The sequence below is a fragment of the Monopterus albus genome, unplaced genomic scaffold (genome assembly GCF_001952655.1).
Source record: "Monopterus albus unplaced genomic scaffold, M_albus_1.0 scaffold53.1, whole genome shotgun sequence".
Lineage (NCBI taxonomy): Eukaryota > Metazoa > Chordata > Actinopteri > Synbranchiformes > Synbranchidae > Monopterus > Monopterus albus.
The window spans coordinates 1,530,719-1,542,093 of NW_018127933.1; the positions used below are offsets into that span (position 1 = coordinate 1,530,719).

The window sequence follows — 11,375 nt, forward strand, 5'->3', positions numbered from 1 at the left end:
ACAAAACAAGGTGTCTACAGAGCGGATCACACAGCTGAGCGCTGAGCTGAAGGCCCTGCAGCAACAGTTACTCCAGGAACAGGCCCGAGTCAAAGAGGCAAACCTCAGGAATGAGGGTCTTTCCAGAACTTTAGAGGAGAAGACTAAAGCACGGAATGAGAGTTCTGTCGAGCTTCAAAGGCTGAAGGAGATGACAGAAACCCAAACCAAAGAGAGGCTGAGGCTCGAAGAAGAAGTAAGGGCAGCACGACTTGAGAAGGAGGAGCTCCTAAGATCTAAACAGGGACGTGATAATGAGCTCTCCTCCCAGATTACTGCACTGGAGCTGCAGCTGAAGGCCAGCGAGCGCACTAATGTAGACTACAACAACCTGATCTCAGAGCTCTCCTCAGAGAGGGAGAAATTCAAGCTGGAGACAGAAAAAATACAAAAGCAGGCCACCGAGGTACATGGAAGTTTGCCACTTAGTCCTGGTCAGCTGTGGTTTTTCCAAATCAGAGTCTTAATTTGTACCAATCATGCAGCTTTCACTGTCTGTAGCCAAATTTTTCCTTGCATGCTAGAACACCTGTAGATTCCGCTCAGAAATCTAATTTGAACACATACATCTGTAGTGTATGTGCTTGAACAAATCTGCCTGTTGATTACGTGCATGCATGCTGTGCCTCTCTTCCTTTCAACCTCCCCAACTCAATGTCTCATTCTCTGTGCACACTGTGCAAGGATGTGCAGTCTAAATACCTATACCCTTTTCTTCTGTTGCCTAGAATGGTCAGCACCATCAGTAACACTGCTGCTGGTCCTGTGGTCTAATGCAGTTTGAATGTTGTTGTAGCATCAGTGGTTTTTAAAACACATTGTGCAAACTTGTGAAAACAGTACTAATATGCACAATATCCAGTTCAAACCTTTCTTGCAATTTAAAACCAGTCAATCAAGATTGGCACCTAGGTATTGGCATTATCTCTCTGTGCAGTTTTGCACTGTTAGATAATGACAATAGCAGCAACATTCCCACAAAATTATAATTGGAATATAAACAATATAGTGTCCCTCTACAAGTAGTTTGTGTGTCTGTGGGATTGGGAAGGTTGCTTTCACAATCAAAATCAATAGCTTTCTGATTCTGTTTTGAAAAAGTGTTTCTATTCAACTGAATAATTTTCTTTAAAAACTGGCAACTGTAATACCATTTCCTATGTTATATTATTTCACAGTCTTGTAAGACAGCAAGTTCATATACTGTCATGCAAAATGCAAAAAATATACCGTATGTGGTTCTTGATTTCAATGCATTTGTGACTTGACTGACTGTTTGACTCACTGCATCTTCTCTTCTGTTTTCCCTGTATCTTCCTGCAGACAGCAGCGATCATGCAGTCCATTCAGTCCCAGTACAATGAAATTGTAAAGGAGAGAGATGCTCTGCTGCACAAACTGCAATTGTTAGAAAAGGATAAAGGTCGCTTCCAAACGCTAGAGGAGGAACTTGCTCGCATTAAACTGTCCCTAGATACTGAGCTTCGAAATAAGCAACGTCTGCAGGAGGAGAATGAGAGGGCAAAGAAGGATTTAAGTTACTGGAAGGATCAATATGAAATTAAGCAGGGTCTGATTAAGCAAGGTGACACAAACAAAGAACATATGGAGAGAGAAAAGAACGCTTTGAAAAGTGAGATAGAGAGGCTGATGAGGGAACTCAGGGAGCGTGAGGACACATATAAAAGTAGGCTGTCAGCCATCCAGACAGAACTGCAGGAGGTGACCGTTGCCACAAAAACCACGGAGGCCGAGCTGAAGAAAGCTAGAGAGGCCCCAACTTTGGATCCCTCCACTCTGATTTTTGATGGGGTCCGCAAGCCAGTCACAGCAAACCAGCTGCTTGAGTGTGGTGTACTGGACAAACTAACATTTACCCAGCTTGTGAATGGGCACAAGACTGTCCCTGAAGTGTCTGCAGACAAAAAAGTCAGTCTAAAAGGCACAGGCTCAATAGCTGGGGTGGTAATTGAAGGTCCAAAATGTCCAAGGTGCTTTACTGGACCCCTCTGCAAAGTGACTTTAACCGAAGCCAAGAAACAGAATCTCCTGCCACCAGATAGTGTCGACCTACTACTGGATGCTCAGGCTGCCACAGGCTACATCATTGACCCCAGAACTAATCAGAAGTTGACTGTTGAAGAGGCATGTAATCACGGTATAGTTAATGAAGAGGACAGAAAGCGAGTAGTAGCAGCAGAGGCTGCAGTTGTTGGATATAGTGATCCTGGTACAGGCAAACCTCTTTCAGTATTTCAGGCCATGAAGAAAGGACTGATTGACAAGAACACAACACTGCGCCTGCTACAAGCCCAGGAGTCTGTGGGAGGCATTCTAGATCCTGTACTCAGTGTGTTCCTTCCCAAAGATAAAGCTATTGAGCGTAATCTGATTGATGATAACATGTGTCGTGCTTTGAATCAGAGGCCTGAGCTCTACCTGGACCCAGAAAGTGAGCAGGGTGTTACCTATATGTCAATGAAGGGGACATGTAAGGTAGATTCACAAACAGGTCTTCTGCTTTACCCTATTCCTGAGAAGGAAGACATCTCGAAACTTGTCTTTGATGGGGTTCGAAAACCTGTCACAGCCAAGCAGCTGCTTGATTGTGGTGTCCTGGACAAGCCAACAGTTAAAGACCTAGAAATTGGGAAGAAAACTGTCCAAGAGGTATCTGTGGACAAAAATGTTAATCTGAAGGGGACTGGACCCATTGCAGGGGTTGTAGCGGGGAGTCATGGCAAAATGTCTTTCTCAGAAGCCAAGAAGCACATGCTCCTGTCCGATGATAGTGCTGGTTTGCTGCTGGAAGCCCAAGCTGCCACAGGCCACATCATTGACCCCAGAAACAATCAGAAGCTGACCGTAGAGGAGGCATGTGCCAGAGGGGTGGTGGATATTAGGGATCAAGACAGATTATTGGCAGCAGAGGCTGCTGCTGTGGGATACAAGGATCCTAGTTCAGCCAAGCCTCTCTCAGTTTTTGAGGCCATAAAGAAGAGACTAATTGACAGGAATACTGGGCTACGCATGCTGCAAGCTCAGGAGTCTGTCGGAGGAATTCTAGATCCCAGTCTTAGTGTGTTCCTACCTAAAGACACAGCTATTGAGCATAACATTTTAGATAAAAACCTCTGTGATGCTCTTAACCAGACTCCTGCTTGTTACCGTGACCCAGAAACAGAGCAGAATGTCAGCTATGGGGCTTTGAAGAGGAGATGCCAGACTGAACCACACACAGGTCTGCTACTATTGCCAATCACTGAGAAGCTAGACACTTCCAAATTGATCTTTGATGGTGTACGAAAGCCAGTAACAGCACAGCAGTTACTTGATTGTGGGGTGTTGGACAAACAAACATTTAACCAGCTAATGAAGGGGGAGAAAACCATCTCAGAGGTGTCAGTGGATAAGAAGGTCTTTCTAAAGGGAACAGGATCAGTTGCTGGTGTGGCAGCTGGACCGTCAGGAAAAATGTCTTTGTCAGAGGCCAAGAAACAGATGCTTATGCCCCAAAATAGTGCAGATTTGCTACTGGATGCTCAGGCTGCCACAGGCCACATCATTGACCCCACAACCAATCAGAAGCTGACAGTAGAGGAAGCATGTGCCAGAGGAGTGGTGGACAATAAGGATCGAAATAGACTCTTAACAGCGGAAGCTGCTGCAGTGGGCTACCAGGAGTCTAGCACAACTAAGCCTCTTTCAGTGTTTGAGGCAATGAAGAAGGGATTAATTGACAAAGACACTGCTTTACGTATGCTTCAGGCTCAAGAGGCACTAGGGGGTATTTTGGACCCTGTCCTCAGTGTATTCCTACCCAAAGACATTGCTATGAATCGGCATCTCATAGATGAAGACCTGTGCCGTGCCCTGAATCAGTGTCCTGAGTGCTATGTTGACCCAGACACCAAACAAGCAACTACTTATGTATCTCTGAAGAAGAAATGTAAAGCTGATACCAGCACTGGTCTTTTGCTTCTCCCTGAACCTAAAAAGCCAGTAACTGTCCAGGGGCTCAGGGGCCCGGTGTCTGTCATAGATCTTGTGGATGCAAACTTGTTGAAAGGTTCTGATATAGACCAACTGAGTAAGGGCAGATTGATGAGCCAGGACATTGAAACTCGCCTGCACCCATACCTAAGAGGTTCCACCTGCATAGCAGGAGTTTATGATGAGGCCAGCGATACAGTGATGCCCATCTATCAGGCCATGAAAGATGAACTGTTGCAACCTGGGAACGCGCTGAAACTGCTTGAGGCCCAAGCTGCCTCAGGTTTTATAGTGGATCCTGTCAACAACCTCTATCTGACTGTTATCGATGCCTACAATAAAAAACTATTTGGGCCAGAGTTTAAGGACAGCCTGCTAGCAGCAGAGATGGCTGTGACTGGTTACAAACTGCCTGGTACAGACAAGATTATCTCTCTCTTTCAGGCCATAGAGAAAGGTCTAATGGAGAAAGGTCATGGTATTCATCTCCTAGAAGCTCAGATTGCCAGCGGTGGTATCATTGATCCTGAGCACAGCCATCGTATTGATGTGAATGTAGCCTACAAACGGGGTTACTTAAGTGAACAAATGAATAAGATCCTGACTGATCAGGGCGATGCTACTAAGGGTTTCTTTGACCCCAACACAGATGAAACTCTGACCTATATGGAGCTGAAGAAACACTGTATCACAGATAAAAAGACAGGCCTCATCCTTTTACCTATTATGAGCAAGAAAAAGCTAGAGATAACTCAGAAGAATGCTAAAAGAAAGAGAAGAGTAATAATTGTGGACCCAGACACTAACAAAGAGATGACAGTTCAAGAAGCATATGACAAGGGGTATATTGACTATGACACCTTCCTGGAGCTGTCCAGCCAGGAGTGTGAATGGGAGGAGATCACTATCACTTCTTCAGATGGTACAGAGCGGTTTATTATCGTTGACAAGAAGGCTGGAAAACAGTTTGACATTACTGAGCTACTTGAAAAAGGAGTAATTGATCAGTCAGTTTTTGATCAGTATCTCACACGTGCCATCACCCTTAATGAATTTGCAGATATCATCAGCAACAAGAACAAACCTGGATCATCATCGTCATCAACTTTAAGGTCATCAGTAGTGTCAGCTAAATCTTCAGTAACATCATCATCATCACCAAGGCCAACCAAGACAACCACAAGAACTACAACTATCACAGAGCGAAGTGCTACAATCAGCAGTGTTGCTCCAGACTCACCTGACACCAATAAACATTTATCAAGTGTATCTATGACTCTGGCCTCTCCTGTTGAAACAGTGGGTGAACAGGAACCTGTGGGTGCCATCTTTGACACTGAGGCTATAGAGAAGATATCTATAATGGAGGCTCTAAATCGTGGTCTAGTGGATTCTCTCACTGCTCAGAGACTGTTGGAGGCCCAGGCCTGCACAGGAGGAATCATCAATCCCACAAATGGCCGTAGGCTCGGCATCCAAGAGGCCTCCCGGCTTGGCATAATAGACGATGACATGGCCACTAGGCTCAAGCCTGCCCAGAAAGCTTATTTTGGCTTTGAGGATGTAAAAACCAAGAAGAAGATGTCTGTTGCTGAGGCTATGAAGGAGATGTGGCTGCCATATGAGGCAGGACAGAAGTTCCTGGAGTACCAGTTTGTAACAGGGGGTCTTCGTGACCCGGAAATGGACTGTAGAAGAACCATAGAAGATGCTTTGAAAATGGGCTGGCTGGATGAGAGAGCAGCCCGGAAGCTACAAGACATCAAAAACTACACAAAGAACCTGACCTGCCCCAAGAGCAAACTGAAGATCTCCTATAAGGAGGCTCTGGATAATTGTCTGATGGAGGAAAGCACTGGGGTGAAAATGCTTCAGGCATCAACTGTGTCTTCCAGAGGGATCAGCAGTCCATACAATGTCTCCTCTGCCCCAGGATCCAGCACAGGCTCCAGGAGTGGCTCACGGCCAGGCTCACGACAAGGCTCCCGCAGGGGCAGTGGCGACCTAGGCTCCCCCTCTTCTTCCTCCTCCTCATTAACTACTCGCTACGGTTATAAAAGCTCCACCAGCTTCACCTCCACCAAATAAATCCAGAAAAGGTCCTGTACATGCAGCTCTTTTCTTGCAAATGAATCTGATAGAATGTTTTCAACATTCAAAAAGAAACTGTGGAAAATGTGCATCTTGTGTGAGAGGAGAAAAATATACGGTTAACATTCTAATTTTTTATTTTTATTTTTTGAACTTTTTGCTTAGTTTTACATTTTAGCTTTGGTTTTGTTGTGCTTTTAAAATGTTATACTTCAAATAACCATGCGAATGAACACTACAAAGATATTTTTGTGAAAATGGAATAAAGTATCAATAGCAGCCATCTAAAGATACTGTATTTGGATTGAAAATCAGTGGTACACTATATTCTTGAAAACACATATTTCAAGTATATTTTTCAGAATTTTCATTGAATACAATTTCTTTTCAAGCTTTGCATTGGCAACATAAAGGTGTTGTGTTTATTTGACATTACATATCCTGTGTGTTTATTGTTTTGCAGTCAGGGAAACAAGGTTGGGTTGCATATGTTGTCTTTCCTACTTTATTATTATTTTTTTTAACTCTGTCAGTTGCTAACCATTGGTCTCATGCTGTTTAGTGCTTCTGGTTTTGTAACACTTTCTCAGTATCTCAAAATAAAAAATAACCTTGAAGTCTTTTGCTCTTATGAATTCATGACTCTTCTTATTCATGGACAGTTTCATGCCAAAATAAAAACATGGAAAATATATAGTTTGTAACCCACAACATAAAGAGGACCTGTATTCTATTACAATCTAAAATGGTATGTGAAAAGGTAAAATTAAAAAGCATGCTGTTGGGGAAATCGTTTTTCAGTGTAGTCAAGTCCAATAAATCAAATAAAATGTTAAGGACAAGTTATAAATACAATTGAACAAAAGGCATTAGTATCATGTTTAAATTTTTCAGATTTGGATTTAAAATATAGATTTAGCAATGGTGTTGCATGTAACTTTCAGAATTTAAAGTTTGACAATAGGGGTTTAAATTTAAAATGTAGATTTTAATTTGGTCAAATTTTTATATTTAGATTTAACACATATGTTACATTCGATAATTTTTCATGAAAGGTAGTTATGACAGTTCACGAGTATTGCTCTAAATCGGGGAAAAGAAAAAAAAAAGGTCAGTCTACATTTGGCTAAATGTAGCTCCATTACAAGGACACCGTTCAAATGCGTATTTTGTCAAACCAGTAATTCAGACCTCCAAAGTATTAACAATAGATTAAAGTAATTAAGAAAATTAAAACAAATTGCCGCAAATCCCCACATTTGAGAAGCTTTTAAAATTTTTCGCATTTGAGCATGACAAATACTTTTTTAGTTTGACTACTCTTTTCAGCTTTACGTGCTTACTAGTACCATAACAAATCTTTTTATATATATATTCACTCCATATGTTTTGAATGGAAAATCGTAATGTTGTTGATGTAACCAAAGCTGTCATTTTTTTTTTATTTTTTTTTTTTGGAACAGCAGAAAGTGAAATACTTAAGTACTTTTGATTGTATTTTCACTACTATTTAGCGGACAAAAAACTTTATTTTGATAGGTTTACCCGGAAGTGTTTTCACAACAACAACAGTAGTAGCTAGCGTTTGTGCTATATCCCTAGCATATAGCAGACGAACCATCAAATTATCGTTGGAAATGTTTCATTAGCTGTGTTTTAATTGTGTCTGGCTAAATTTTACACAAGAGTCTCGCAGTTGCCGTCGATATTACCGCACAAATAGTTGGAGTTGGTTTCGGCGTCTAAAGTAAAGTAAAGCTAGCTTGCTGGATGAAGCTATGTATCACCAATGTTAGCTTGAGGCTGTAGACGCATCGGGTGGAAGCGTCGTGAAACACCAAGGTATGAGCCTATTTAATTAACATTTCTCTTCATATTTGATTATTTAAAGTTTGCAAAGTCAGCATTGCTCATAAACCTGTCCAGTTTTTGTCACGGACAAAAGAATGTTTTATCAAACGTTTGTTTCTCCCACCAACAGCATGACTGTGTTGTGAAAAAGTAAAATATTTATCACATTTAAAAGACAAAGTAAAGTTTCATGCTGAAGGCTGTTGGAAATGTTTGTAACTTTAAAGTCATGGCTGACGACCCTCAGAGGAATTTCCGCTCTACGTATTATGAGAAAGTGGGGTTCAGAGGAGTGGAGGAGAAGAAGTCCCTGGAAATACTGCTCAAGGACAATCCTCTGGGTAAGTAACGATTCTCATCCACCGGCATACAGGGAACACCTGAAACCTGGCATACATGCTGGGATGGCTAGTATCACGGACAGGCAGGTATCCAGTGGCAGTTCAAAATTCTATGGCTGGTCAGCTGGTGGTCATTAGCTATGCTTTATTTCCATATAAAAACTTCAAACATCCAAATCACACAAGACATGCAAAGATCAGTTGTTTAAGTGTTTAACTGAAAACGTTGTCTGCAATAATTTTTGACTGTACATGAATTCTTTAGTGTTTTTCGCTTGGAGAAAATGTCATTTCGTTGCTCTCAGCTTCTTGAATGGGAATATTTTCTGGTTTTCATAATCTACAACAATAAACTCAGTTTGTCTGGTCTTCATTTCTTTTTTTTTTTAATTTTTGTATCATTGTGAGAAACTGTGGTGATGCCTTGCATTTGTTGTAGATAGTTGCTTGTTACCCTGTGTAAAAAAACAAAACCAAAACCCACACATTAAAATCTGTAAACAAACAAAAATTAGTCAAAGAAATCTGTAAGCAAGCTATCACAGCTAAACTTTAAGAGCATCTCCAGTTAAAGTTTAGCTCACCTATTTGCACATTATCTCTGTATCATCAGGCTGTGGTGATGTTTTGATAAAATAAGAGATGGGTTTCATTCTGTTACAGATCTGGAGAAGCTGAGTACCTTCAGTCAGAGGTTCCCCCTGCCCTCTGTATATAGGATCCATGTGTGGAAAGTACTGTTGGGTAAGACACACACACATTCAGGCCCACCCCAGTAACCATGCAGGTAGGATTAGGTGATAGAACACCCGTAATGAGAAACAAAGCTGTATTCTTTAGTATTTGGTTGAAATGTTTTAGTCAGTGTCTATTTTTTTTAAATATAAAAACAACACATTTGTGAGCCACAATATAAGAATATACAGGATTTTTGATTAGACTCCATGCAGGGCATCAGAGCTGCCTTTTAAATGTAATATACTCCACAACACTATGTAATTTGTATGTTTGATAACTGTAGGATGATATTTAGTCTGAACATTTAGTTATTTTGAACCATGGAGTCTTGGGTTCAAATATAAGCTATCTTGGAGAGGACAATGGAAACCCCCTTTGAGATCTGTCAGATTAGCCATACTTCTTGTTACATGTGCAGTGTGGACACTCCCTGATTCCCACTGTCCTGTTCCTGCAGGGATCCTACCTCCCCACAGTGACTCTCATGCTCTGGTTGGAGGCTACAGGAAGGAGCAGTACCAGGACATCCTGGAGGCTCTGGAGGTGATGAGATACATCAACTCTTCCACACCTTCCACCCATATCTACCTGCGCATGTTCCAGCTGGAGAGCCAGGTGCTCCCACGGTGCTCAGAGACCTCACCCCCGGTAAGGTGAAGCCCTACCAGAGTTGTAATATTGTAACTGAGACTGATAAACTATCAGAAAACATGAGATGATGTCTGGTGACCTTGATTGCAGGCTGTGTTGAAGCATTCATGCATGATTTTTTAGGACAGGTGAGTTTTAGGTGCTTAACTGATCAGGGCTTGTGTAGAACTAATTAGAGAAATAAAATTACAAAGTGATGTTGATGCAGCCTCATATGGGAAGTCTCAGGCCCAGAAATGTGAGTGAACTGAGGTGCAGAGCTTTGTAGTCTGTGACACAAACAGGTGCAGTTAGAAATGTATCCATTGTGCCCAAGACTGTTGGGAGGAATCTACAAAGACGAGGGGCTTTTTAACAATACATTTTAGTTCAGTCGTAGTTACTGTATTAGAAGTTGACCTGCTTTTTTATACACATAATGCACAAGCCCCTGTAGAGAATAGATCTTTGGTGTTAATATGTGTTTCCTGTGTCTGACCACAGATATATTGGTGTTAATGTGAGCATAGTCTGGTCAGTGCTTTTGGTTCTATCAAATGACAAACCAGGGTCACATTTTGGCAGCGGGGATGTTCCCAAATCACCCTCAAGAGGTCTCTCTTTAAAGAACTAATACTCATGTGTCTAATGCTTCAAGTCAGCGTTTGTGTCACAATGAATCATTTTCTTTGCATTTTTAAATAATATCCCTCCCTCAAACCGTATGCAATACCACTGTTTATGAAGATGATTAATTCTCAAAATCAAGTCGGACTGTAATTTGACAAGTGAGATGACTACTACTAGATATTTTGTATTTTTTGTAGCAGTGGCAGTTTTTGCAGGTCTGTTCTGTTGATGCTGTGATGGATGCTGCTATCATTGTTCTTTACATGCTACTGATACTTGAATTCTTCCTTGCTTGATTCATTTTTGGTGCAGTAATGTATGACATCGGTGTGTTATTGCTGCAGGATGAAGAGAATGAGGACTTCCTCTCCATCAGTCGAGCCATGGAGGAGATTGTAGATGATTCTGCCGACTGCTACTGGCTCATCAAGTGTTTTGTCAATCAGTTCCAGACAAAGTTTGGAGACTCAGTTCCACATCTTGTAAGTCTTTAGTTCAAAGGAAGAAACTCTTGGAGCTTATTAGTAAAAATGTAGTTTTAAAACAAATTGACCTTAAAGGTTTATTATTAACTTTAGAAATAGTCGTTTGACTAAATATTCTTAGCGTGAAGTCCACTTACTGGAAATGTTGCAGCAGTTTCAGCTTTTAGTTGCATCTTGTGGCCTTCATTTAGCAAAGCTCTCAGTCATTTCCAATAAGTGGACCTCGTGGCAATATTTTTTCATTAAACTAAGAAGCAAATAGGTGAAAATCAGAGCTCAAAAGACGAATGTAGTCACATACTCTAGTGATGTGGAAGATACAGGACACAAGGAATCATGGTCTAAATTTAGTTTATAAATTTTCATTAAGGATGTGACAAAGTTCTCATGACTGACGAGTTTAGGTCACATTATCTTATTAATGTGCATCATCACAACTTTGTTGTTTCCCATGTGTGTTTTATTATGGTGCAGCCAAAGAGTCTGGAGCATTATCTGAGTCAGGAGGAGCCTCAGCCGCTGAACCATCTGAAGCACATGGGAGCCCTGGGTCAGATGCCCTACAGCCTCTGGGTCA

At 41.5% G+C, this 11,375-nt stretch overlaps 2 protein-coding genes across 2 annotated transcripts in view; both read left to right on the top strand.

The window, feature by feature from the left end:
* Positions 1 to 6,713, top strand: part of dspb (desmoplakin b) — a 26,366-nt gene extending 19,653 nt beyond the window's left edge. The window contains 3 exon segments of the mRNA XM_020601927.1: positions 1 to 11; positions 13 to 445; positions 1,363 to 6,713. The exon segment at positions 1 to 11 is cut by the window's left edge and continues 1,362 nt beyond it. Of these exon segments, the coding sequence (XP_020457583.1) occupies positions 1 to 11; positions 13 to 445; positions 1,363 to 6,120 (5,202 nt within the window). The 3' untranslated portion in view covers positions 6,121 to 6,713.
* Positions 6,714 to 7,669: 956 nt separating this feature from the next.
* Positions 7,670 to 11,375, top strand: part of tbc1d7 (TBC1 domain family, member 7) — a 9,713-nt gene continuing 6,007 nt past the window's right edge. The window contains 7 exon segments of the mRNA XM_020601976.1: positions 7,670 to 7,965; positions 8,202 to 8,315; positions 8,979 to 9,059; positions 9,511 to 9,701; positions 10,658 to 10,795; positions 11,273 to 11,371; positions 11,374 to 11,375. The exon segment at positions 11,374 to 11,375 is cut by the window's right edge and continues 45 nt beyond it. Of these exon segments, the coding sequence (XP_020457632.1) occupies positions 8,204 to 8,315; positions 8,979 to 9,059; positions 9,511 to 9,701; positions 10,658 to 10,795; positions 11,273 to 11,371; positions 11,374 to 11,375 (623 nt within the window). The 5' untranslated portion in view covers positions 7,670 to 7,965; positions 8,202 to 8,203.